Source organism: Cyprinodon tularosa, unplaced genomic scaffold (genome assembly GCF_016077235.1).
Source record: "Cyprinodon tularosa strain WSP-4 unplaced genomic scaffold, ASM1607723v1 ctg47, whole genome shotgun sequence".
Classification (NCBI taxonomy): domain Eukaryota; kingdom Metazoa; phylum Chordata; class Actinopteri; order Cyprinodontiformes; family Cyprinodontidae; genus Cyprinodon; species Cyprinodon tularosa.
In genome coordinates this window covers 1660966-1687851 of record NW_024039196.1, presented here as the reverse complement: position 1 = coordinate 1687851, position 26886 = coordinate 1660966, and the positions used below count along the sequence as shown (strand labels likewise).

Genomic DNA, 26886 nt, shown 5'->3' with positions numbered 1-26886 from the left:
CTGCCATGTTGTAATTGTTATAGTTTTCCTAAGAGAATAAATTATTTTTACTTTCTTTATGAAGATGATGTTTGCCTCTAATAGGTTGCTTAAAGTTAATGCTACATTGTGTATGTGGTAGTAGGTAGGGGAGACAAAATAGTGCAGCACCTGCAATTAAAAATTCGCTTTCATTTGGCTGAGGAATGCATACTGATTTTGTTATTTCTATGAATTTATATATTCATATGCTATATATATTTCCTAAAGGAGAAGTTCACTTTTTAACACTTTAAGCCCATTTTCTGTAGTGTCCAGGATGAAATCGAATGATCGACACCAAAATTTTGACAATTGGTCCTGTCTCTGCTTTTTGTCTCATTTAGAATCCCCCCCTGGCTGCTTCAGAATGGCTTCCATTGTGCATGTCCGATAATGTCCTTAAAACAACCTTAAACGTTCTTTTTTTTAAATATGCTACTCACCGGGTCGTCAGCGCTGTTCAATGACGTTCCAAAAAAAGTTTCGTAAAGAAAAAACGTTCCTGTAGTGTTTTATTTAGCATTTTGTAAATCCCATTGAGTTCTGTTGGAATAGTCAATATTCCCCTGCCACCGGAAACGGAAATGGGGCCTGTTTACACAGTTGTAGTCTTTTCGCTTCACTCTGTGTACTCCGACGTCGAGGTGCTAATGTCTCTGTTAAACACTTTAAAAAACTCTGAAAATGGAATACGAAAGGTGGATTCTTGATTCTCGACGTCGGAGTACACAGAGTGAAGCGAAAAGACTACAACTAAGTGTAAACAGGCCCCATTTCCGTTTCCGGTGGCGGAGGGATATTGACTATTCCAACAGAACTCAATGGGATTTACAAAATGCTAAATAAAACACTACAGGAACGTTTTTTCTTTACGAAACTTTTTTTGGAACGTCAATGAACAGCGCTGACGACCCGGTGAGGAGCATATTTAAAAAAAAGAACGTTTAAGGTTGTTTTAAGGACATTATCACATGCACAATGGAAGCCATTCTAAAGCAGCCAGGGGGGGATTCTAAATGAGCCAAAAAGCAGAGACAGGACCAATTGTCAAAATTTTGGTGTCGATCATTCGATTTGATCCTGGACACTACAGAAAATGGGCTTAAAGTGTTAAAAAGTGAACTTCTCCTTTAAAAAATTTTCTCCTCAAAAGTTTATTTTTTTATTTTTTTTTATGTTTGTTGTTTGCTGGGTGTCTGTGAAACAAAATAAAAATGTTTTGTCTATGTGATCCACCGGGAGCAGTAAAGATGATTCTCAATATAAGTTTTAACTAACAAAATATTCTGCAGACATTCAAATACATAATTCTTTATTTGTCCTTACAATTGACAAATACTGAATTATTAGGGATTTAAAAAAAAGCCATTTTCCCCGTGGAAATGCATCTTGCTAAATAACAACGCCTAGGGTTTGTCTGTAGTGTTAGATATATCTACTTTTGCTTTTGCAACAATTGTGTCACATTTTCCCCTCATTTTTTGGTTGCTCCTACCCCCAAAGATTTATTCTGGGATTAAACCTGCTTACAGCAGAGACTGTTTTTTGTTAGCTCATATACTTCCACATATCCTAAATGCATTTAATTACAAATATTGTTCTCAATAGAGAAAACAATCTGTTACAATTTGCAGCAATAACAGTGATCTTGTTCCAGATGGTGCCATTACAAAATGCTATTTCATCATCTACATATCATTCTGCTTCTTTTTTGGAGCAGCTTTAAATGGATGTTTTTTTTCAAAGGTAAATTCTAAAATTACTTATATACTAACTATGGAAATGCTAGTTAAAATACATTTGTCTTCATTTTCACTTAAGTTATATTGTCTGACTTTAAAATATAATTTCTAGCTTTCCAAAGTTTTTTTTTGTACAGTCAAACTGGAAAAGAGCTGAGTAACACTAAGTACATGTGTTCAAAAGATGGGTGGTGAAAATTTTACATGTTTGAAAAATCTTACCCTGTCATACCTCTCTGCTGTGTTTATTCCTACTTATCTCTTCAGTCACTCGGGTCTGAATTAATACCAGATACTGCAGGTGTAGCAGCGTCAAGGATAAAGCTAAGAGTGCGCAGAGCTTGTCCTAAAACAAGCTTTTCAATATTGAAAAGCTAATATTGATTTTCAATATTACAATATTTTATTTCAGTTTATTATATAGATATATATACCGGTGTGTAGATATATATATATATACGTATATATTCCAGGCTCTTTCTAATTCTTCGCTTAACCCTTGGTATTTTTCCACTTTTTCATGTTGTTTTGTCCTAATGTTTCCATCATTATGGCCACATCAATCACAACTGCTGTCCTCTGCTAGTTATCTATTGGTTTTTGTATCTGGCAGTACAACAGGATCTTAGCTCAGTCCTTCTCCACCACATTGGGAGAAGGCTCTCATTTTGACCTGAGGATCTCCAGTTTGTATTCTGCGCAGATGTTTCTGTACTCTATACCAGCCACTGGGTTATGACGGTTCATGTTTTCCTTTCCTGCCAGTATCTTTCACCCTGCTGTGAGATGCTGGGTTGTCTCTGGGGCCTCTCAGCATAGCCTACACTTAGGATCTTGCCTGGTCTGGTAGATCTGGGCCTCTATTGAATCTAATGATCTAGACCAGGCATCCCCAAACTCGTTCCTCGAGGGCCACTATCCTGCAGGTTTTAGAGGTTTCCTTGCTCCAGCACAGCTGATTTTAATTGAAAGCTGATTAACAGGCCTTTGCTCTACTGCAATCATTATAATCAGCTGTGCTAAAGCAGGGAAACTTCTAAAACTTCTAGAAATGTCTTTTTGTTTACACTTGTGTGTACAAAATGACAAAATAAAATCTGTCTAAGTCTGTCTAAGTCTCTAAGTCTATGTCTATATTGCTCTGGTGCTCAAGGCCTGCTCCCATGATGCCATGATCAGTGCTTCTGTGCTTTCCTTAAGCCCAGCCCTCTCTAGTCATTGGTAGGATTTGGTCAAATCCTTTATCATGTGAAATTAAATGTCTGGAGCCACTTCAGTTATCTGTCCTACATCCAATGCAGGTCCAGCTTTCTCCAGCTGTCACCGCTCCTCACTCATCATAAGCTCTGTCTTCTAGCAACTGTGACGGTTGACACTCAGAGCAGGCAAACGTTGTTTCTCAATATGCGTACTTGTGCATTGTCATGTGCTCGTGTACAAGTGAAACATCATCAGCCTCAGCTCCAGCACTGTTCCAATTGAAAAGAGCAGCAGAATGAGAACAGACAAAGTCCCCAGATGTTGTTCTTGCCTCTCTCTATTTACCCAGCATGCATCAGAGCAGATTTGTCCGTTCTTGTGATTGACAGTTGTCCCAGCATTCACTGCGGCAGCAGCAGCTTTTAATGGAGCGCTAAGTTAAAAGTAGTTAAATAATAGTACGTTTTAAGATAATTTGAGGCGAGATTTTACTTCAGAGCGTCACTATATGGCCCATTTACCGATTTAATGCATAACTTAAAAAAAAAAATCTGATCTGAGAGGACCACGGCAACCAGTGGAGCTCCTTGGGTAATGACTGCCTGGGCTAACCGCAGCCTGTCTGCAGCAGCCCTCTCTCAGTATACCTGTGTGCGAAGTACCGCTGGCTCTGATGGCGATTTGTTTGTTTTATTTTGCAAAATGCTCATTTGATTTGTGTTTATCTGACTGTGTTAATTATTATTCCCCCACTAAATGAAAAAAGTTAGAATTTATTATTATCTAGAGACTATTAATATGAGGAGAAATGCAGCTCTAGACGAGCCGGGCATGTGGTGACGTCACGGGTACGCTTCTGTTCCAATAGACGCATATTTATGCTGCATACTCCCGTTCTCCCCAAGTCCATACTTTCCTGTGTTGTTCTCAAGAACATACTTGGCAAGGATACAAGTACATACTCGCGTTCTAGTGAATTGAGAAACGGCCAAACAATAGATGCCGAACTTCTCACTGCTTCAGTAGCAGTGCCATTGTCGTAGATATCAGATTTATAGTCCACACACTGAGAAGATATTGGAATCTGAGCTTAAATGTCAGCCAAAGACATTTGCACAAAGAAATAAAACCTCTCAATAAAACAAACATTACCTGTGACATATCTGACTCACTAACCATTTAAAACAACAATTTTCATTAATTTAAGATAAAACATATATAAAGCAGCACTTACAATATCCACCACTGTTCGTTGCCATTTCCCTTTTTCCTCTGAGCACGGAGCCGCTCGTTTGCTTGGACTCACATGAATCATGGGATACGGTAGGCTATGAAGGATACACCAGGCCTGTCCTTTCAGACCGGAGGAAAAAATGATGGGATATTTGTTGGCCCCATACAAACGAGTCTTCAAATCCAAACAGGCCATGGCGCTGATCTATGACGTAATCGGCCGACAATTCGGGATTTGAAAACAGCATGTGTCACAGCTTAACAGATCACCAGATGAGTCCAGTGTCTTCTTGCTGACCTGCCGGATAATTATTTAATGGGTAAAGAGTAGTTACTATTATTATGTAATTATAATTAAATTATTTAATATATAAAAGGAGCCAGTTGAGGTGGCTCAGATGCCACCTGTTTGTAGGTGTTGCAGGCATGTCCTATTGGGAGGAGGCCTCGTGGAAGGCTGAGGACACACTGAAGGGACTTTATCTATAAGCTAGCCTGGTGTCACCTCAGGGTCCTCCCAGAGCAGCTGGAGAAGGTGTGGGGGTCGGGAAGTCTGGGCATCTCTGCTGGACTACTGTCTCCGCGACTGGGGCCGGTCACATTTAAAACTCTCATATGTCTTTTTTTTTTTTACTTTTTCTTATGTTTTAATGAACATTTAAGTGTTTCACGTTGAACAGAAAGAATGTAGGCATCTGATGGATCTACCAAGCAGTCTTTAGTCACTTTTGTTCAATTAATTAAAGATACTTAGATTGATCCAAAAGATGCCTGATTTCAATTTTTTATCGGCTATGGTGTTGGTTAGTTATTGTATATATTAAAATACTGTACATAATTGGATTAAGACTTGACAGATCAGCCCATATCTCTCCATCACTGTAGTAAGAGAGGTCCATATTCACATATTAAAAAAAAAATGCTTCTTATATTACAGTTGCTGAACTTACAATCAATCGATCAATAGATCTTTGCTAATTTAAAAAATGATGAGTTCTTCAACGGGAGCAAAGCTCATATTAGTTTTTGAAATAATTGGTAAAGCAGCTGATTCTACTGGTAATTTTCCTAACATTAATGTTCTGCTTTCTAACATTATTTATTAGCTTCCTGCCAAACAAAATCTTTACAGGTTTTTATGAATTAAATAAAATCTAGAGCCATATGCATGCACCATAACAAGAATATAAACAACATTAAGCTTCATATATTGTAGATTATTTAGGTCGAAAAACATACTTTATAAGTGTTTGCAGCACACTTTTGACAGTTTTTTTGTGGATTCTGCAATTTTTCATGACTAGCCAGCTCAGTGATCAATTATAAATCAATCTATAAACTAGCTACAGGTCCTTTGGTATCAAAGAATTCCAGACTTCATCCTTTCTATTTAAAGATTATCTTTTTTATTGGTGTTTCTACTCTAATCGTTACTACCACCCTCCGCCTCTCAGTACCATTGTAGGTCTACTTCATCACCAGAGGAAAACAATTTCATCCACTGGCTCCACCTCATTCTCCATTCGACTGTGAGGAGGGTGCGTGTGTTAAAAGGGCTGGGAACAAGCTTTATATTCCCTTCTGCAGACCTCAAGTCAACAGGCTAAAAAATCTCTCTTTAACGTGTGGGAAAAAAATGAGTTGAGTTATGGGCAGCTGCTGCGCTGAGACAGAGACAACAGAAATCTGTGAGTATTGTCTGGCTCTGGAGAGAGGGAGATTGAGGAATGAAAGATCTGAGCAGCCGAGGAGGTAAGTCGCTCCGGATTCTCAAACTGATTACCTCTGGGAGTGAAATCGTTGCTCACATCTGCAATTATCACATTCGTCTATCTCTTGATGAAGGACTGGTGATAGTTATGCTGAATATTTTTCATCTCTGGAGCTTTTCAGCAATATTTATTGTGAGCGAAAGTCATTATCTAAACAAAAATTAACCTCTTAAAGGATCACATTTCTTTTTATTTTAGCAGTCAATCTGCTGTGCAATTGGACTCTGTTTCTGCTACCTGGAATTTTTGACACATAAAACAGAAGATGTCTATGAAAGCCACTCAATTGTGGTCTGAAGGGGGTTGCTGAGAAACAGCGCTTATTCACTACTCATTTGCCTTTGCAGTCATGGTCAAAGCACCAATGTCTGAATCAACCATCCTTGGGTCAAGCAAACCAAACAATGCCCCGGAGGTTTCTGTCCAACAGAAACAGTCAAGCCAGCTGAAAACACCTCTAAAAGAGATCACAGTTTCTTTCATAAGGAGGACCAAAGTTCATGGTTTAAAATTCATTTTCTGTCCGACCAAGTCAAAACCCCAGCAGCTAATCTGGACTTTGGCCTTCTTCCTTTGTATAAGTCTTCTTTGCACCTGGTCCTGGAACCGGATTCTCTATCTGATGTCCTACCCTGTTGTCACAAAGATCTACATGGTTTGGGCTCACAACATGTCCTTTCCTGCTGTCACTTTCTGCAATAAAAATGTGTTTCGTGCATCCAGTATGACGAAGGATGACCTGTATCATAGTGGTTACTGGATGGACCTAATGTATCATAATCACACTGTTATAAAAAGGAGCTTTAACATCATAAAAGAAAGCCACAAGCCAGCTCTCCTAAATCTGTTGGACTTCCATAACTACACTCCGCCCCCTGACTACTTTGTTAACACCACAGAGATGATGGGTCGACTCGGCCACCAGCTGGAAGACATGCTGTTGGAGTGTCGGTTTCGTGGGGAGACGTGCACCTACAAAAACTTCAGCACTGTATGTAGAAAGAGAAAGATTGTGACTGCCAGGTGTGGGGTATAAGTGTTTGCAAGTTGTGATAATGACTTATTTGAGAAATTACCATTACAGAGCAACATTCCTCTTAGGCTGTTTTCAGTTGATGTTTAGGAGCAGACATTAATCCAGTCCTGCTTTTTTCCTCTCAAACATGATAGATTTTTTTCCCCATCACACTGAAATGTTTTTAAACATCTGAATTCAATTATGAAACTATTTCCCTCTAGCAATCTTTATTCTACTTTTTGGAAACAAAAAATCAGATAATGAAAACCTGGTCAAATGTAAAAAAATTTGTTTAATTTCCTATACAGTATAAAATCTTGCAAACAAATCACTATAAGGGATGGCATGGGATGGTGATAAATCTGTGGTAGAGTTCTAAATCAAAAGCAGCTATTGAAGTAAAAGTCCCTTTTCACGTGAAGTAAAACACTTTAAAGGTACATTGGCGGATGTTCTTTTTCCGAGTGGATCATCAAAATAAGTGGTCCTCTTAATTGTCAATCTGGTGATATGTTTACATAAGGCCGTCCTGTGTGTTGTCCCCATTTTCACTTACTGGTGGTGAGACTGACATCCATCCATCAATCCATCCATTTTCCATCACGCTTATCCTAAGGTGCAAGGGGTGCTGTTGCCTATCTCCAGCTGTCTACAGGTGAGAGGCGGGGTGCACCCTGGACAGATAGCCAGTCCATTGCAGGGCAACACGGAGACAAACAGGACAAACAATCATTCATTCACGCACACACAATTTTTTTTAGAAAAACCAATTAACAGTCATGTTTTTGGACTGTGGGAGGAAGCCGCTGTACTCGGAGAGAACCCACGCATGCTCAGGGAGCACATGCAAACACCATGCACAAAGACCCAGACAGGGAATCGAACCCGGAACCTTCTTGTTCAAGTCGGCACTGCTACCAACTGACATAATGGAAAAATTGCAAATCTTCTTTTGAAAAGTAAGCTTGTATGAACAATGCAAATAGTTACTTTTTTTATTTAAGTGAAGAGGGCAGGTCTTTTAAAAAAAATCGCAAAAAATCATCCACTATACCTTTAATATTACCTGAAAGTGAAATATGGGGCAGTAGTCTGATGGCCCAGTACTATTTGGCTGTGTAATTATCAGAATATTTGTTTTAAGTGACCGAACAATACATTTTGCCCTCTGTCACTGAATTCTGAAAGAGAATGACAGATTATAGGTTTCTAACCTTTAGCTTGTGGTTATTTTGGTTACGCAGCAGGACAAAGGTCCAAAACTTTAGAGTTCTGTTGGTTTTCAGCTTTTACAATTTTAAATCTAGCAACATGTAAATTACTTACAGTAAGCTGACCTGCCAGACTGACTTGCACCATGTCTATTCAATACACAGCTTCTTAGTCTGGGAAGGCTCAGACTCTGGTCTGAACTGAAAAACTGAAACCCGAAAAAAACCCAACCTTGTGTATGTTGTAGGATAACATTTTATCCACATTGTACTTAAACACATTGGAAATGCAACCAATTAAAGCAGTTCCTCTTCCCTAACCAGAACAGGTGTTTATGAAAGTAAACTTACCTTTGTTTTATTTCTGTCTGTGTATTTGATAAAAATTTAAAATGGAATAAATATGTGCAAAGAAAATTTAAATATTTTGACCTGATACATTTGTATCTGACTAGAAACTACTAGTGTCTTTTAAGAGTGATTAAATATAAAAACAGATGGGAATTTGACAACAAATTCTTAGTGCAGATTTGACTGAAGCTCCAAATCAGATTCTGCTCAGAATCTCATTTAGATTTGTGCTAGCCGCTAGCTCTTATATTTAGGTAACTGCAGTGTAGAATTGGAAAGCATTCATACCCAGTTTTATGCTAATATTCTGTGTTATCATGGTTGAAAAAAACAAAAACAAAGAACATGCAGATTTAGCTGGATTATTTTTAATGAAGGGTTAGGGTATGGCTATGACTGATGAAGATCATCGGCATAGAAACAAACACGTTAAGTAACTGTGACAACTTTAAACATGCAATATTTAAAATAAATATAAGTGGTGCAAGAGCACAACAGGGTACGACAGCTCAACTGTCTCTTTAGGATATCAGTGCATAGCTTCTGTAGTATTAATAAAGTCCATCTTCATAGCCAGACACAGTGCTATTTTGCAATTAAGCTGTGCTTCTATCTAAAACATCTTTTGCTGTAGCTGAAGTTTGACTTTTTTGGCCTTCTTATTTTGTTTAATTTGCAGTGTAAATTTTTTTTAAAGCCACCAGTTTGATGGTCTCAAGTCACTTAGCAGACCTCATTATATGGCCTGCAATGGGAAAAGTCATAGAGCTCTGTCGAACAGCATCTGTCTAAGCTGCAGAAAAGTCGGTGTGAGTCTGGACACGGAACACTGACTCTGATCTCTGGAGATCAGCTTTGCCCAGCTGGCTGGCTTTCTGCCAGCAGACCCTTTAACACAGCCTCGCTACAGAGGATAACTGATGAAAAGTCACCAGGAGCTGTAGTTTGCTTCTTAAACAGGGTGAGATGGATGTAGACAAGTGCTAAAGATACACCAATTGCTCAAAACCACAGAGCTTTATACTGTTTTTATTGTGTTTGTGAATGTGTAATATACTTTGTGAATGTGTAATGTACTTGGATTGCTGTTATTATTAAGCTTGAGGTACACAGATCTGTTAGTGAACCTCATTTAATGATAGAATAAACACAATGGTCAAAGAAATAACCTAAATCAGACAAAAGTAAAATGCATAAATATTCTATGAAAATTACCAAATGAAAGTCAATCATAGCTTTTCTACCATGATTCAAAAGGATGATTATAAAAAATAAACTTACAAAACAGTATGCTGTGACTTTTTACACCCGTCATTTTATACTACTTTTGTTTACGACAAAGATCTTAAAACATTTAACAGGAGATCATTGATATTGATCATGAAATATTTCTTCCTATTATGATCATGTGGAAGTCAGACACTCGATGGTCATTTTAGTTAAATCAGCCTCGTTTGAGTTCCTTTTTGCCTTCAGAATAGAACAAGATGTAAGAAACCCTACTCAAAGATTTGGGTGCATACTGACATTTTGGAATCACAGATTTGTGCAAAACAGTTTACTGCACATTCGTCATGGAATATTCCTTTCTACATGATTCCCAGTCTGTTGAACTGAGATCTGTCAGCCATACATGCCTTTTGGGTAAAGTGAAAATAATCAATATGTTCAAGAAACCAGTGATTATTTAAGGTTTGTTTGCTGCACTGTCCATGCTTAAACCATACTTTCCCATACAAATACCTGGTTTGAACTTTAGTAAATTATCCTTAATAAATCTAGATGACTAAATGCATTGCTTTGCTGCCGTGTCAGTTAGATTTAAAGTGTTGTGTTACATATATAGTGTCTGCATTTTGATGTGGTTAATATCGAGATTATTAGATAAATAATTGAATGTATTAACCATTAAACACTGACTTGTTTTTAAGCTTCTATGTTTTTTGTTTACGAAATTTAGATTCTTGTGTTTAGTTCTTTTGCAGTCATGAGTTTTTCATATACTTATTTGTCGCGAACTCTCATAAATAGCTTCAAAATTCATACAAAACAAATATTGCTATTTCTTTTGCAATGTGTTATACTTCAGATGGTTATTATTTTGTAATATGTGTTACATAACCAGCCTATTCTGCCTTCTGATCAGTCTCAAACTGATTCTCAGTGGGGGTTTTTTTATTAGATTCTAGGCTTTATCGGGCAGCCAAGTCAATTTGTTATATCATTTTAAACAACAAATTAAGAAACTATTTGATTGATCTAAATAATTACCCGACTAATCAGACGATTAGTTTTAGAAAATATTAAAATGATAAAACAGGTGCATTAACAGAAATGGCATAATTTTAACCCGACAGAAAGCTTTTTTACTGTCTGCTTGTTTGCTTTAAATATTTTGTTGATTTTGTTGTGTAGGGAGACTGTGACAATGTGAAGATCTTTGCTCCTAAAACAGCTTCTAAAATATAATGGACTGAGGGTAGGCACACTTCTATAATCTTAATCATATCTCCTGCATGGTGATTTTGTATGCCAGCTTTTTAACGGAGTACCATCCTGAGATGCAGAATGCCTTGGGGATGCTGACTAAAACAATGCTTGGTTTGTTGTCTATAAGTGTAGAAAGAAGAGGAATTTAATCTGTATCTCCTGCAAGGTTGGCGCAGGTTTGGGTAATTTTTTGACCTTTGGTAGTTGATACGATCCGCCATGCTGTTGTCTCTTCCTTAACCCCCATTAGCTGTTCGACATCTCCCTTCTGTTGTGCTATCATATATCAGGTGTATGATGCTTTGATCCAAATAGAATTTTTTTTTTTTTTACTTAGTTTTTCTGAAATAAATAAAGAAAAAAACAATTATGAGGAAAAAGCTGTATAAATGTAGATTTTTGACAAGGAAAAAAAAGACCTGCAGTGACTGGTCATCAATTATTAAAAGCTGCTGTGCTATACTGGCTTTGCTTCAATCCCAGTTTGGAGATTTTTTCTGTGACCACCTAGTTTCCACCATCTGTGTTTCTACTTCATTGAAGGTAAAACACTATATTTTCTTTAAATCACTCAGAGGATATTTGGAGTGAAATTGGATAAAGATTGATGGCTGTTGCTGCTGCCAAGGTACCCTCATTAATTTCTTAAACCAGAGCCAGGTGCCCATTCACAGTGAAGGCTTCTTTCTCTGCAGCACAGGCTTTGAACGAACCTTCTTTGCTTGCTCTGATGATCAGAAAACCTCTGTGATTATTAACTCCTCTCCACACTTTCATGTAATGTAGCTTGTACTGGTGCACAGGTTGCCACGACGCTGTGGGGTGGGTGTAACACTTCTTTTGTTTTATTGTTTTGTTCTCTATTCACAGATTTACACTCGCTACGGGAAATGCTACACCTTCAACTCGGGGCTAGATGGCAACCCTTTGCTGACCACATTAAAGGGAGGCACAGGGAATGGATTGGAAATCATGCTGGATATCCAGCAGGATGAATACCTGCCTGTTTGGGGAGAGACAGGTCAGTACAACTTTAAGCCCACCTTTTTCTAACACTATCAAGTGAATAAATTTATTAAAACGTCTTTATATTGCATTTGTAATTTAGATTGTGATTATAGCCATACGTAGGAGCAACAGCGTGCTGCAAAAGTATTCCTATCCCTTGAAGTCTTTCAAACTTTCTATGCAAAAAAAATGCATATTTAGGTGCATTTAATTGGGATTTTAAGCAATCAAGCAAAAAAGAAGTGTGGCTAAAAAAGAAGCATGCGTTATTGGTTTAGGAGTTGAAGGATATGTGCTTTTCAAGATTGTATACAAGGATAGAGCTTAGTGGTTGGCATTTATTTTCACACTCTTTACTCAGCACCACTAAATAAAACCCACTGCAACCATTAGTTAACAAAGTCTAGCTGTGGCTCAAACCTTGGACATAACCTGAAGCATGATTGGACATTTGACTGAAAGATGTTCTTTGCAGGAATTGAGAATTGATGTTTGCAGAGCCTCTTTGTCTAACATGATTTAGCTTCAGATCATTTACACATAAAAATTGCCAACATTTCCTCTCTAGAGCTGTGGATTGCTGATAGAAACATACTTCTGAAAGGACTATTTTAGTATATTTATATTTGCAAAATGCATTCAAAAATACTCTTTTTTATTAGTCTGTTGTACTGAATCTCTCTAGATTGCATACGTGTTTATGAGTACAGTATGTCAACATTTTGAGAAAGAAAATGTAAGGAATATGAATACTTTTGAGAAGCACAATAGCAAAAAAAAGCTATTCTATTTGCAGTTCTTCATAATTTCTCCAACTCTTATTACAAAGTTTGCTGTAATACATTAGCGTCGATATGTATTCATGAAAGAAACAGTATAAAGGAAATCTGTGGTTGTAATTCTATTTTAATCGAACTAGTTGTAAACCAGCAGTTTAGAAAACAATAGTTGATCATTGATTGCTCCAACAAGCAAGTACCCAAATAGCGGTTTCACTTCGAGGGCCGCACATGTTATTATATTTTCTGGCGTGCTGTATCCACAGATGAGACATCGTATGAAGCGGGCATCAAGGTTCAAATCCACAGCCAGGACGAGCCGCCCTTCATTGACCAGCTGGGATTTGGTGTAGCCCCTGGTTTTCAAACTTTTGTGTCATGTCAGCAGCAACTGGTAGCTAACGATGAGCCTCTGACCCCCTTTTTTTTCCCGCCAGTCTCATTGAGTGTTTGTCCCTGTCCTTTATTGCCAGCTGGTGGACATTATTGCATCTAACAGAGCATGGAGCAAAATCAGTTCACTAATTACCCCCACGTGGGAAAAGTAGGGTTAGTGTGGTTTCCACAAAATTAAACCTTGGGAATCAAAGCAATCAAGAATTATTGGCAAAGCAGGGCCAAGTAATGATTAGATGGAAGCATATGAGCGTGATGTTTCCTTCAGAGCCAAACCCACTTGATAGGGAAGAGAATCCAACTACATGTGGCTGCTAAGATAGATTCCTCTATTTTAAGCCAGGGAGAAAAAAAAAAATCTATTTTAATTACCTCAAATCTGTCAGAATCTTCAAAGTGGTGCGCAGCATGTTTTTCTTCAAAGGTCCTTTGTTTGCAGAGCATTTTAAGAGGACTTTTTTTTTACATTATCTTCCTGCAGCCACTGCTAAAAATAACTGAAATTTTAAAACAAATGGCTAGTTTCCTGTGGGTTAGGTGTGAAAAGAAGCATAGCACACTTTTTGATGCAATGTCTAAATCTCTGCTTCCAGCAGCTCTTAAAGTACCCATAGATTTTTAGCACAGACTCTGATTTAAGCACAAAATTTAATGACAAGCAGAAAAGCCGTTGGCTGGGTTTGTTGACTGAAGAAAATTTGCATGACAGCCAAGGCTCCACCACCATCTCTAAAAGATGAAAAGTAATAACTTCGGTTGGGACTTAATTGATTCAAGGGGCCATTGTGGATTATAACAGTGGGAACATGGGTTTTAAATTCAAATTTAATGAAACTGTTTATAATTTATATGATGTTTCCTGTAGAACAGATTCCAATTGGGTATCTTTTTGTCTTGTTTGGAAAAACAAGGCAAAGATCATCAAATTTTGGACAGAAGGGGCAGGAATGAGAAAAAGCTATTTATAAAAGCATTTCTACAAGGAGTTTTTAAATTTTGCAATGATCATAATAATTACACTTTATGACAAACTGTATTTTTTAATTGTGCTGCAGACTCATTAAAATTTACTGCACATAATCAGTCGTAGTGAAGTAAAGGACATGAGCTGTTAATCAAATTAATTTCCTTAGCAATTAATGAAGCCAGATGTAAATGATTTTGCTCCAAAAGTTCATCAGCTTGGCTGCTTCATCAGCATGAAATGTTAATGTGAAATCTGTCTTGTTTTAGCAGAATAGCATGGGATGATTGAGGCATATTTTTGACTCTTGGACACCACAAAAAGATTATAGATTCCATTTTTGGGGAACCTTGCTGTGAAAAATCTGACTTTTCTTTTCTTTAATATTGCAATGCTAAATATTTACCATCGCTCAGCTATCATTAAGAAGTCAGTTAGTTGTATTAGTTACCATTGCAGATTTTCAACATGAGTGTTAAAATGCAAAGATAAGTAATTAATAATCATGACACCAGCAGACATAACAGTGACAGAAAAAAGATGCGTTTATAATTTGAATGATGGGCTGCATTAATAGACTGTCAGGCCAACATTCATATTATCAATATACTGTCACTATGGTGTGGTCTTAAAAGGCATTTGTTACTAAATTGCTCAGAGCAGTATTATAATATAACTCAAAACAAAAAAAGGAGTTGAATTCAGCTATTGACTGCATTTGCGAGATAATATTTATATATTTCGTCCCATTTTTGAACTGAACTTATACCAATTATAGCCCATCCTGGTTTCTATTCTAGTATAGTAGAAGATCAGAATTTTAAAAAGTGCTTTCTCTACAATTTTAGGTCATGAGCAGTCAATAATAATCTATATTTGAATCTGAGTTCACATTAAGCAGTCTGCAAAAAAAGAAAAGAACAACCAGGATTTGTTTGACATTTTAAAAATGTCTTTATCATCTTGCATTAACCATTAGCTATATGTGAGCAGCTAGCTGACCACCTACTCTCTATAGATCAAGATAAATAATTTTAAAACCCTTACTTTAAGTCCGACGCTTCCAAAACACTGCCTCTGCAGAGTCCAAACTCTTCTGATAGTATTTATTTATGTAAGTTTGGAATTTATGTAAGTTTGTGTTAAAAGGCCATAGTTATCAAAGTAAGTTGGTTTCATCATAATTGTGCAACTTGAAAGTGGACTTCATAGTGAGGACCCCAAACAATATTTTTGTTTCTATACTACTATACTATCTCTATACTATATTTCCTGGACAAATAGAGACAGAAAGCTAGAAAGGATCCACTTACTTCCTCACATGCTGACTAAAACTCAGAAATATACAAAATAGCTTATTTTAGCTCTATGCTTTTTATGTTTTCCCTCTTAAAAACTTCATTAACACTGATAATATTATTTTAACTATCTAAAATAAATTGCATCCAACAGCGCAGCAGGTTTGGTGTGGGACTTTTTTAGAGTGTATATCTGAAGAGCCTGCTCACTTCATATCCTTTTCCGCTATGCTGCTTGCCTTTTGACTTTGATAATGATGTGGGCCGTGTTCCCTCAGTCCTCACCCTAGATGATATGTCCTATGAGGCTGGCATAAAGGTACAGCCTCATTATCAGTCAGAGCCTCCTTTCCTTCGTGAGCTGGGGTTTGGGGTTTCCCCCGGCAGAGGCATGAAAAGCCTTGCTGCATGCTACAAAATACTGTACTGTTTAATTGTTCCAAACGTGGTAAATTCTACTTTGTTACCTGCTGTTTCCCCCACCATACAGGGGAATGGATTTGTGTGCCTCCCCCTTTCCCATTCTATGCGCCTGAAGCAACTACGTACAACAGTTTCTGCTGTGTGTTCTTGCATCTTTGCTTTCTCTGTGTAGAACTTCAGTAGCTAATGTGTGTCCTTCCTTTAAGCCCTTTACTTAGGCTTAAAGGAAGTCCTGATTAAAGTTTTGCTGGTTGGTTAGTTGTACCCCTTCCTTTTCCATGCACAGCTGTGTCAACATAGTTTGTATTTTGCTTTCATATCTCAATAAAGCAGATTATAAACACTCTGTGCTGTATCATTTGAAAGGACCAGACGGTGTCCTTCACTAGCTTTTATGCTGTGAGGATTCTGTCTTCTATTTTTCACTCTCACCAGGGGGTTTTTGTTTAGTGCATGTCCACAAAAGTGGACATGAAAGTCTGTGGGTTAGAAAGGAAGTTCAATAAAACCTTAATCATGTTTGCCAGTTTAGGTTTACTCCATCAGCGAATTGCACTTTGCCTGACACTACTCCTTGACTAAATAACTCTTTGATTGTGAGAGTTTTCCTGTTTAGGGATGTTGGAATCAATTAAGACTTCCCCTCCCTAATAGGACAATAGCAACTAAGTTATTTTAATTGAGATGCTTGACAGGAAGAAGCTTTTGGCACTGATTGCTGATCAGGCTCATATTGCTTTATAAGCTGTTGCTGATTCAAAGCACTCAAGAATCCTCAAGCAACAGGATTTTATATATATACATAAACTTGCTTGGATTTCTTTCTTTCTTTTCTGTTATGAAATAAGTATTGGATGCTATAAACAAAAGGTTGGAATGAAACTGAACATCTTGTTGGTAGTGAGACATCAGTTTGTTCAGTACAAATCTGTAACGATTCAGAACAGACGGATGCAGTTTTCAGGTAAGGCAGACAGTGGTATTACTCAAAAAGTGTTTATTAAAATAAACAGGTCTGTGTTAAGAGCTGCTAGGACGTCTGAGGCAGAAAACACTGGTTTACCAGTTCAGTCCATAGCCAGAGAACCAGGTAGGAACCAGCTGGTGGGCTGCCAACAAGATGCAACTGGTGCCGCCCAGAGTGTCCCAGATGCTGCAGCCCCGGAGAACAAGCAGGAGTCAGGAGACGGGTCAGGCAAACAGATGAGAACAGGAACAGGAAGGCTCAGAGGTCCAGGAGCCCAAAGACAGTTAAGGCAAAACATTCAGACGGGAACAGGCAAGTTTAGGGGTTGAGAGGCAGAACAGGTCAGGATCATGAAATCAGACACACCAAGGAACTCTAAAAACACTTCCACCACTGGCTAGAGAGAGCAAGAATAATTTGGTGCGAACGACTGGATGCAAGTGCCTTAAATAGAGGCAGTAGCAGGTGGATCAGATGAGAAGTGATTAAAAACCAACTTGGACAGGTGAATGGAATGAATAATTAAGGCCCCGTCCACACGAAGTCAAAACGAACACGAAACGCTAATATTTTCCAAAACGTTTGTTGTAAAGACGGAGACGTAAAATAACTGTGATCGACCACACGAATGCATGAAAACGCTGCAAAATGTATGCCAGGTCTGTAAGTGGTGCTGTGGTGCCAAAGCAAAAATAGGCGAAAACAGGCAACGAAATGTTGGGCATGCGCAGTAACATTTATACAACAACCAAACCGGAAAATGGCCCTGCGGGTCCATTTTCGTGGTTCAGTCAAATTGAGGTGATGAACTATGTCGTCGATATTGCTCTGTTCTTCCTGGAGATATTCCACAAGAAGAAGATTCTGTTGTAAGCCCGACAGCAGGGTGAGTAGCATGAGCAGCAACCATTCAACACAGTACGGCGCCATTGTTGTGGTGATACTGTGTCGCGCATGCGTGTTTAGAGGCGACGCTATGACGCATGCGTGTAAAAAAAAAATGCGGTCAGACATTAAAGATGGAAACGCGAAAACGGCGTTTCAAAATCTTCCCACTCTGAAGGCTTAATAAAAAAAAGATTGTTTACAGACCCCCGAAACGCCGGCTTCGTATGGATGAGAGGCTGGTTTGGTGAAAAATTTGTGCATTTAGGCCAGGGTTTGACTTTGTGTGGATGGGGCCTAAGCCAGTCATTGGCCCCAAGATCATGACAATATCAAGCTCTTAATAGAAAACAGACAGGTGGGAACAACATATGCATTAAATGCATTAAATACATTAAATAGTTTCAGTAAATATATATATATTTTTTTAACAGTGTCCTGTCTGGCAATGTGGCAATAAGAATAATTGTTTTGATGCCAAAAAGAGCCCAAAAGATTTTACTTTCACAAGTGGAGCAGTAGGGCTGTTGCCATAGTGTTCCGCTTGTTTCATGCATATAAACTGCTTTATTATAATTATGCAGGGAGTTTTACAGATTATATGGACACTGCAATGTAAGTAGAACAGAAGAGGAAAAACTGAGAAAAGATGAAAGAAAGAGGAGATAAAAGGAAGACAACGATAAAACATTTTCAGTCTGCTTCATCACCTGCAAAGATATGTAAAAAGAACAGCACAACCTACAGACCTGGTACGAGACATACAATAAAGTAACACCTTTGGACTTTTTACATCTGGTCACATTGCATCCTAAAAAGTCAACCATTTTAACGGGATTTTATGTGACTGCATCGCAACTCATACAGCAGTGCATATTTTAAATTAAAAGAAAACACCTCAAATTTTTTTCAAAGGATTTAAAATCAAAATTTGAAAAGTTTACTTTGCATGTATTTAGACTCTTCTACTGTGATACCTTTAAAAAGGTCTCAGGCAAAAATCGGCCTTTGCAGAAGCTGCCAAGAGGCTCTTATCACAAGCTATGTAGGCGGCACAGCAAATATATGCAAAACACTGTTTGGAGAAAGGCAAAGCACATTACACTAAATTCAGCTGAAATTGTAAAAGACGGTGATGACCTCATCATGCTTATCTTCTGCAGGAGCAGGAAGGCTGGTTATGCGGATGAAACTTGAAACTGATGAGGAAGAAAACTGAAGAAAACCTGTAAGAGGCTGTACTGGTCTTAAACCTGGGAGATAGTAATACAAACATTGGTAGAGCTGGGACGGGATGGTTTTGGTAAAACCCTAGGTATTTGAAGGGTGGGGTTAAAGTCAGAATTAAATGCTGGAAAACTTGAAAAGTGAATTCCATTTAATCTGACTTAATTCAATCTGTTTAGCAAATAAAAAGGTGCAAAGAAATTGGTCTATAGATGGTTGAAAACCCATTAGAATTACAGCTGTAATTGCAGCGAAAGGTTGCTTCTCAAAAAAAAAAACATGTATAATATTTCTCACAATTTGCATTTTAGCAACTTTATTTTGTGTGGGTTTGTTGCATTAAATCCCACTAAGTTACAGAAAAGTTAGTTTGACCTATATTAAAGGGGTATGAATACGTTTGCAAGACACAGTAAAGACGTTTTAAAAGTTAGTTTTCTAATGACACAGCAAACTAACTTCATCACGCTATTGAATTCATTAACATAATATTCAAAGAAATATTATAATAGGCAATGCAAATTTTCTTTATTATACTGAAAGCCAGATACTAATGAACATAACTCGTAATGTGACAAAAACAAACCATTTAAATATATGTCAAAAATCTTCTGAAGGAATTGCTTTTAAAAACGGTTAACTATTCTGACTTTTAGTAAGGAAGAAAATTGTTCATAGATTTTGGTGTCCTCTCCAAACGATCCAGATTGCTGTTACTACACCCATATCTATTCCCATGGTACTCTGTTTCCTGCCAGGAACCAAACCCGCATCTGTGATGTTCTGCATGGTGTCTGCCTGCTGCAAAACATGAGCAAGAATATTGCTCTGACTGCAAATTTCTGCCTTTTGTATCACAGAGAATAATTTTATTTAAAGACATCCGTTTCTTAAGAGTTTGTATATGTGTGCTGATTTTTGTATGCTTGTTGTCCTCTTTTGTTTTTTGGGTTTGCACCATGTTTCTTTGATTTGTTGCTGTAGTTTGGTGTAACCCTCTGAGACGACATATTGAGGGGAAACATGTTGTTTGCTCTTTCAGCTTCAGTACCTCCCACAACCTTGGGGAGATTGCAAGTCTACACCGATAGAGTCAGATTTTTTCTCAACGTACAGCATCACTGCATGCCGCATTGACTGTGAAACACGATACCTGCTGGAGAACTGCAACTGCAGGATGGTTCACATGCCTGGTATGTATTCAAACCTTACCTGGCTTCTGAATATCACTATGGTGCTTAATTATGCGAAGAGTTTTACATTTGCTTTATTTCAAATAGGTACATCAACAGTTTGCACGCCTGAGCAGTACAAAGACTGTGCTGACCCAGCTTTAGGTGAGCCTATAATTTATTTTGTTCAGCATGAGGGTTTTTTCCTACATTAATGTATTAAACCCAGAGCTCAACAGGGTCACAATGAGCATATTCTAGGCCTTAGATATTACTTGTGTTGCTCTATGCAGAAATAACGTTCTTCCAAGAAAGTGCTGAAGCAAAATAAAGAAATAATTGTTTAAAAATTCCATTATAAAGATTTGTGATGTGACTGTGCTTCGCTGAGCTCAAATAAATCGCACCAGTTTTATCCCCCCTCCTCTTTTTTCCAGTAATATGGCTTCAGTCATTATTTGCTTTCATGGAAAGTGAACGATGGCAGCGAGTATATTTCTGTTTCATGCAGCAATATTTTTAGCACGAGCTTTTTTTTTTCTTTTGCTTTCAAAGAGGTTGCAATATTTTTAAACAACTTTGATCATCCACAGACTTTTTGGTAGAGAAAGACAACGATTACTGTGTCTGTCAGACCCCCTGCAACATGACTCGCTATGGCAAGGAGCTGTCCATGGTAAAGATCCCAAGTAAGGCATCTGCTAAATATCTGGCTAAGAAATTCAACAAAACTGAGCAATATATTGGGTAAGTACTTTGTAGAATCAGTGAAGTTTCACATTTTTTTTCCTAATGCATTTTAACTTCCGTCTCCATCGTTCACCTTCAATGTAACAATAATGAAAGAATCTTACTCAAGAAAATGGGAGATATGAACTGATGAAATATTTAATCAGAGGATATAATGTGTCCTGGATATGCTCTTGTTTGTCTTCTCTGCAGAGAGAATATATTGGTGTTGGACATCTTCTTTGAAGCTCTAAACTATGAGAAAATTGAGCAGAAGAAGGCTTATGAAATTGCAGGACTTCTCGGTAAGAACCTTGCAGTTGCCTTTCCTTTCAGATTGGAGGGAAAAAACAAGTATGACTTTGGAATCAGCACTCACCGGTCCCTGGAGCAAAGTCTGCTTTGTGTGATGGGGCCTTGTGCTTTGAGCGTTTCTCTTTGAACTTCCAGATTTGCTGAACACATTTTCATAATCTGATGCTCTTGCAAGGGCACCAGGGCTGGGTTTAATAAAATATTCCGCCCTTTGTGAGAACCTTTGACAGTTCTGTTCCGATTTTTGGGAGATACAGGGAATTAGATGCGACAGCAGTGGGAAGAGTTTCGTGCAGCTTTGTTTAATTAGTGTACCTGCTCATATCTGTTCATCTCTTCTTCTGTAGGTGACATCGGAGGTCAGATGGGGCTATTTATTGGAGCCAGTGTTCTGACAATACTGGAAATATTTGACTACCTGTATGAGGTAGAATTTATTCTTTTTCACTATGTCTAATGCAATTTTGAACTTTTGGCAAAATTAAAGGTTCAGGTTTATGTCTTTATTTTGTCCAATATTTGTTTTACATAGAAAATCCATTTGCAATCTGATTTGCATGATTACTCTTGCCAAGATTAGCTACAATACAAAAATTCTTAGGGAAAAGACAAAGTGTACAGTGATAAAACTGATTAGTGAATAATAAAAGTTCCTTGACAGTACATTAAAGGCATAGTGGAGAATTTTTGCGATTTTTTGAGACCCGCTATCTCCACTTTAAAAAAAAAAGGACATGCACAACCATGTAATCTCCCGAGAGGGAACACCTATTAAACGTGTGCGAGAGCATGCATGAGCTCATTTCTCCTCGTGCATGCTCTGTTTAAAAGTTGCTGTTTGCATCAATCATACAAACTTACTTTCCAAAAGAAGATTTGCAATTTTTCTACTATAACAGACTCACCAATGGAAAGTTAAAACGGGGACGAGCACGTAGGACGGCCTTCCATGACCATATCACCAGAATGATTGACAACTAGGAGGACTGCTTATTTTGATGATCCAAAAAGAACATCCTCCACTATAACTTTAATCATATAAATACTTGCACTCCTTTTAATACATCAAATGAGAACAGTTCCTTGTGGATTCAATAAAGACAAAGCTTAAAAAAAAAGTCTTCCCAAGTTCTGTCTGGCCTATTGGTACCAAAAACAAAAGGCGAGGTCCCCTGGGATGCTGCTACACATAGGAGAGGAGAGAACGAGGGAGCATGGCCATCAAACAGCCTATAATAATATGATAAATCTTTGAGGTTTATAGTGTCACGGGTCGTCCTCTGAGCCTCCTCCCAGTTGGACGTGCCTTGAGCACCTCCTAAGGGAAACGTAGAGGGGACATCCAAAAAAGATGTCCGAGCCTCTCCCGAAGGACCAAGCTTCTCACCCTATCAAAGGGAGTGCCCAAGCACCCTGAGGAGACAGCAAATTTCAGCCGCTTGTATCCGCAGCCCAGTCCTTAATAAAGTGAAAGATGTAGAGTATGAGTTTGTAGTAAGTCATAGCTTTTTTTCAGGATAGCATCTGGAAAATCCATTCACATGCCTGAAAATGTCCCACCTAATTTATTATTACATCAAAAAGCTTAATATAGGATATAATGTGAAAGATCAACACAAAGTAGTGTATCATTCCAAGGTAAAATGAAAAAGATAAATAAGCAGAAGTTTTGCCCTCATTTAAAGTCAGACTAAACGGAAGATTAACATACCTTCAAGTCTTTTGATAATTTCTCAGTAAGATCTAGATCAGGAAACTAACTGAACAACAATTTGTTCCCATGCACAGAGCTTTTTTCTGTATGTTGTGTAAGAAAGACTGCTAATTGGACTTCTATAGGCAGATATAAATATGTCTTTCTTCTTACTACTCTTGCATAAATGCCCATTTCTTCAGTGCATAACATGAAGTTATCAAGTGATTCTAATGTCTCTTGTCTGTCTTAGGCTTTTTTTTCATTACTGTTTCCAGACAAACCGGAGATTAATCCTCACTATATTCTATGTACGGATGTACTCGTATTTTATTAGGAGTTGTTTAACTGAATTATAATAGATTTTAATTGTGGTTTCATAGAAAAATGGTTTGAAAAAAAAAATACAACTCTGCATATTTGTAATTGGTTAAAACTAAAAATCCTTTAAAGGGTTCTAATACATTCTAGATGCATAAAAAGCTTTTTCTTTGTTACTGATGTTCAGTCATTTACTGAATCTGTTACTGCAGGAAGAACCATTGTTTATTTAAAGCAAATCATAAACAATTGCTTTTTATGGACATCACAGTATTTGTCCAGGAATCTTAGCGCTCAAAAAAGTGAGAACTGATGGAAAATGTGCAACTTCTGTTGACTGATGCCCAGACAGCTGGGGACTGTCTGCCTGAGGGATAGGGAAGAAGAAGAAATATGACAGCATGGAGAGCAGGTTGAGTGCTGACCACTTGGGACATCATACAATAGATCCACTGTGAAATTTGGTCTTTAGAGTTTGCAACACTGTTAGGAGTGTGAACGATTCCTGCATGTCAGTTTGTTGTACAGTAAATATTGAACATATGGGTGATCCAAGCAAAAAATAAATAAATAAGCAATTGCCATAATATGTGAAAACAGGACAGGTTTGTAATCTTTGTTCTTGAGTAAGGATCTTAGGGAACATTTAATCAACGTAGATTGAACCACCGTAGATATTTAAAGCAAAAACAGACTTCAGTCTGTACTGTATACATTTGAGTTTGACTTGTAATAATTAGCATTCTAATACAATACAATATAAATAATGAAGCAAAAAATATAATTGTTTACTTATCTTTTCTTAACCATAAAGCTGTGAATATTTGAATGGATGGATACATTATTAGTTCTGAACTGGATTGACTCATGCTACATTGGACAGTTCCCCAAATACACAACCTGTATGAATAATACTCCCTATTTCCACCATTTTGCTAAAAAACTAAATGAGACATTTTAGGAAGAACACCTTCATTTTCGGGAGCCTCTGCATTGATCTTTCTTTAATCTCAGAGGCATAACAGTAAAATCATCTTTTCCCAGAAACTGAGTGCTATTAAGTTTAATGCTTGTGTTTTTTGTTCTTGCTTTTAGGTGTTTAAGGATAAGGTTCTTGGATACTTCATGCGTAAGAAACGGCCGCAGCGTTGTCAGAGCGACAATCTGGTAATTCTCCTTACTTCCTCTCCTTAGATGCAGCTGAATAAAATGAAGGTCATGCATCACTTAATGAGCTCAGAACAAAAATCCGTCTGCTCACATTTAGCAGAGCATAAATAGCACGGTGTAGAGAGAAAAGGACAAACCTAAAAACTTTTTTTGAAAAAGGGGAAAAATATTCTTTGCTGTAAGATGTTAGAAGAATATCTGTCTTGATATAAAAAAAGATCTTCAATAACCTTTAGAGCTTTAGCAGAAATAACAACTCTGTAGTCATAGCAGCAATTAAACAAAAAGAAAAATCATTAAGTTAGAAAAAGTATTTTTATGCAACTGAGATTTGTCGTTGTTCCGATGAAAATTATGTTTGAATCAAACAAACCGAAGCCTTAGTCAAAGGGTTTTTATCAGTAAAAAATGCCCACTTCCTAAATCAGTGAACCCTTAATGTTACATTTCTAATCTTGCAGTAAATGCTGACCAAGCAAAAGCTCTCCCTATCAGTTCCATGTTAAATATGCTGACTAAGACTTTAATGTGATTTAAACTTGCTCCACTTAATGCCCCCCCTAGCCATTCACATAAAGTTTACATTTTCATCACAGTAAATTAATGTTAGAGAGGAAAATTTGTTATTTATTTTTAGCAGCTTTGTATCTAAGAGCTACCTTTCTATCTGGTGACATCAATTGAGGCTGGTTTACGCTCAGAAACCAGGTCTTATGCGTGTGTCGCAGTTAATGCAGATATGCCCCCGCCCCCTCTGCAGACACTCTGCTGCACCTCTCCCAAATTGTAGGTGACCGCAGACATTGCCGCAGACAGAAGGCCTCTGATTGGTCAAATCTACATCCACTCTACTCATGCGTATTTCCTGTTTGGTACCTTACCAGCATGTTTTGTTTGTATGACCGCCATTGCGAGAAAACGACTCATGAAGTTGGACCAGCCAGAAGAGCAAGGTGCGTGAGAACGCTGGGACCCTTTTTCCACCTGGATCCCTGCTCTTTTTCTCCCTCTTGTCCCTCCGTTGTCTGACAAACTTGCACCCACTTCCTCATCGCCTTGGCCACATCTTAGGGTGACCAAACGTCCGTATTTCCCGGGACATATCCGTATTTCACGTCCTGTCCCGGGCGTCCCGGGTTTTTTTTAGAAAGTGAGGAAATGTCCTGATTTCACTGCGCACAACGCTCCGTGTGACGTAATCCCTGAGCCGCGTCAGTGCGGGCAGCCCTGCTCTTAATCAGAGGCTCTGTTCGAAAACCTGGGCTGCATCCTCCAAGGACGCGGTCTACCTACACTGGATCCTTCGAAGTCCTTGAAAATAAGGAGACCAGAAGAGTTTTGGCTGTAAATTCGACCAGGTCCACCCTTCGGCGGGTTTTACCGCCGTATGCTCTGTTGCTTAGCAACCGTGAAAGTTGACACACAAAGCAGGAAAAGAATGAATACCGAGGTTTTCAAAACTGTTTGTTTATTTATTTATTTTTTAAAAAGTTAAAGTGAACAAAAACTACATTAACAAGAATCCAGAGTGGAATAAAGGTTCCAACCACCGGGAGCAGGAACAAATAAAATCAAATATAATGATAGAAACCTTAGTCAGTTAAATAACCTGCTGCTGTCATTCTGAACATCTCTGATGTTGCTGCTATTTTCAAATATCCATTACTGTAAAAATGTCCATAGCTGCATATTGGTTATTTATTCCCCAGTTTTATATTGTTAAAACAATTTACAGGATTGTATTGTTTATATTTTAACTCTTACCTATTATGTTATTCTTATACATTTTTCTAAGGTCCACATTTGTGTGACCATTTTCAATAATCTTTCTGCTGCTGTAAATTTGCCCATTGTGGGACAATAAAGGGATTTTCTATTTTATTCTATAAAAGGGTTAGAAATATATAAGTAAATCTAAACAATGTATCTACAAAATATATCTGCAAAATCTCTAATATTCAACAACAAAAAATACTTAGTTAAGCATATTGTGCAAAACAACAATAAAAAAATTAAAGTCCTATCAGATTTATAGTCCCCACACTGCAGATCTATTAGAATCTGTCCTTAAATTACAGCCAAACCCATTTACACAATAACAGATAAAAACCTTTAGATAAATCAAACATTACCGCCACATATCTGACTCAGTAACCATTAAAACAACTAGTAACAAGTTACATTTCCTCTCATCACGGAGCAAATCCCGATGATGAGACATTTCTTCTTTCAATCAAAGCACCCCCAATCTCAGGATATCCTGAGCATCTCTAACTGTAAGCTTTATCAAAAAGGAAAGTTTTAAGCCTACCCCTTAAAGTAGACAGGATGTCTGGCTTACGGACAAAAACTGGTAGTTGGTTCCATAGGAGAGGGGCCTGATAACTTAGAAGTTCTAGGAACCACTAGTAAACCTGCAGATTGAGAGCAAGTGCTCTGTTAGGAAGATAAGGAACAATCATAAATCGGATGTAAGATGGAGCCTGGCCATTTAAGCCTTT

The 26886-nt window shown here is 37.8% G+C and overlaps 1 protein-coding gene across 6 annotated transcripts in view; it reads left to right on the top strand.

Moving 5' to 3' along the window:
- Positions 1–26886, top strand: part of asic1c (acid-sensing (proton-gated) ion channel 1c) — a 143510-nt gene that overhangs the window by 104655 nt on the left and 11969 nt on the right. For 2 of the 6 annotated variants that reach the window (XM_038301630.1, XM_038301631.1), the window contains exons 2-9: positions 11909–12059; positions 13092–13219; positions 20028–20178; positions 20266–20322; positions 20751–20904; positions 21100–21191; positions 21549–21628; positions 24311–24382. In XM_038301630.1, coding sequence (XP_038157558.1) covers positions 11909–12059; positions 13092–13219; positions 20028–20178; positions 20266–20322; positions 20751–20904; positions 21100–21191; positions 21549–21628; positions 24311–24382 — 885 coding nt within the window. Of the gene's footprint in view, positions 1–5713; positions 6999–11908; positions 12060–13091; positions 13220–20027; positions 20179–20265; positions 20323–20750; positions 20905–21099; positions 21192–21548; positions 21629–24310; positions 24383–26886 lie in introns of those variants that run through there. The other 4 variants (XM_038301625.1, XM_038301628.1, XM_038301627.1 and 1 more) reach the window with 4 other exon arrangements.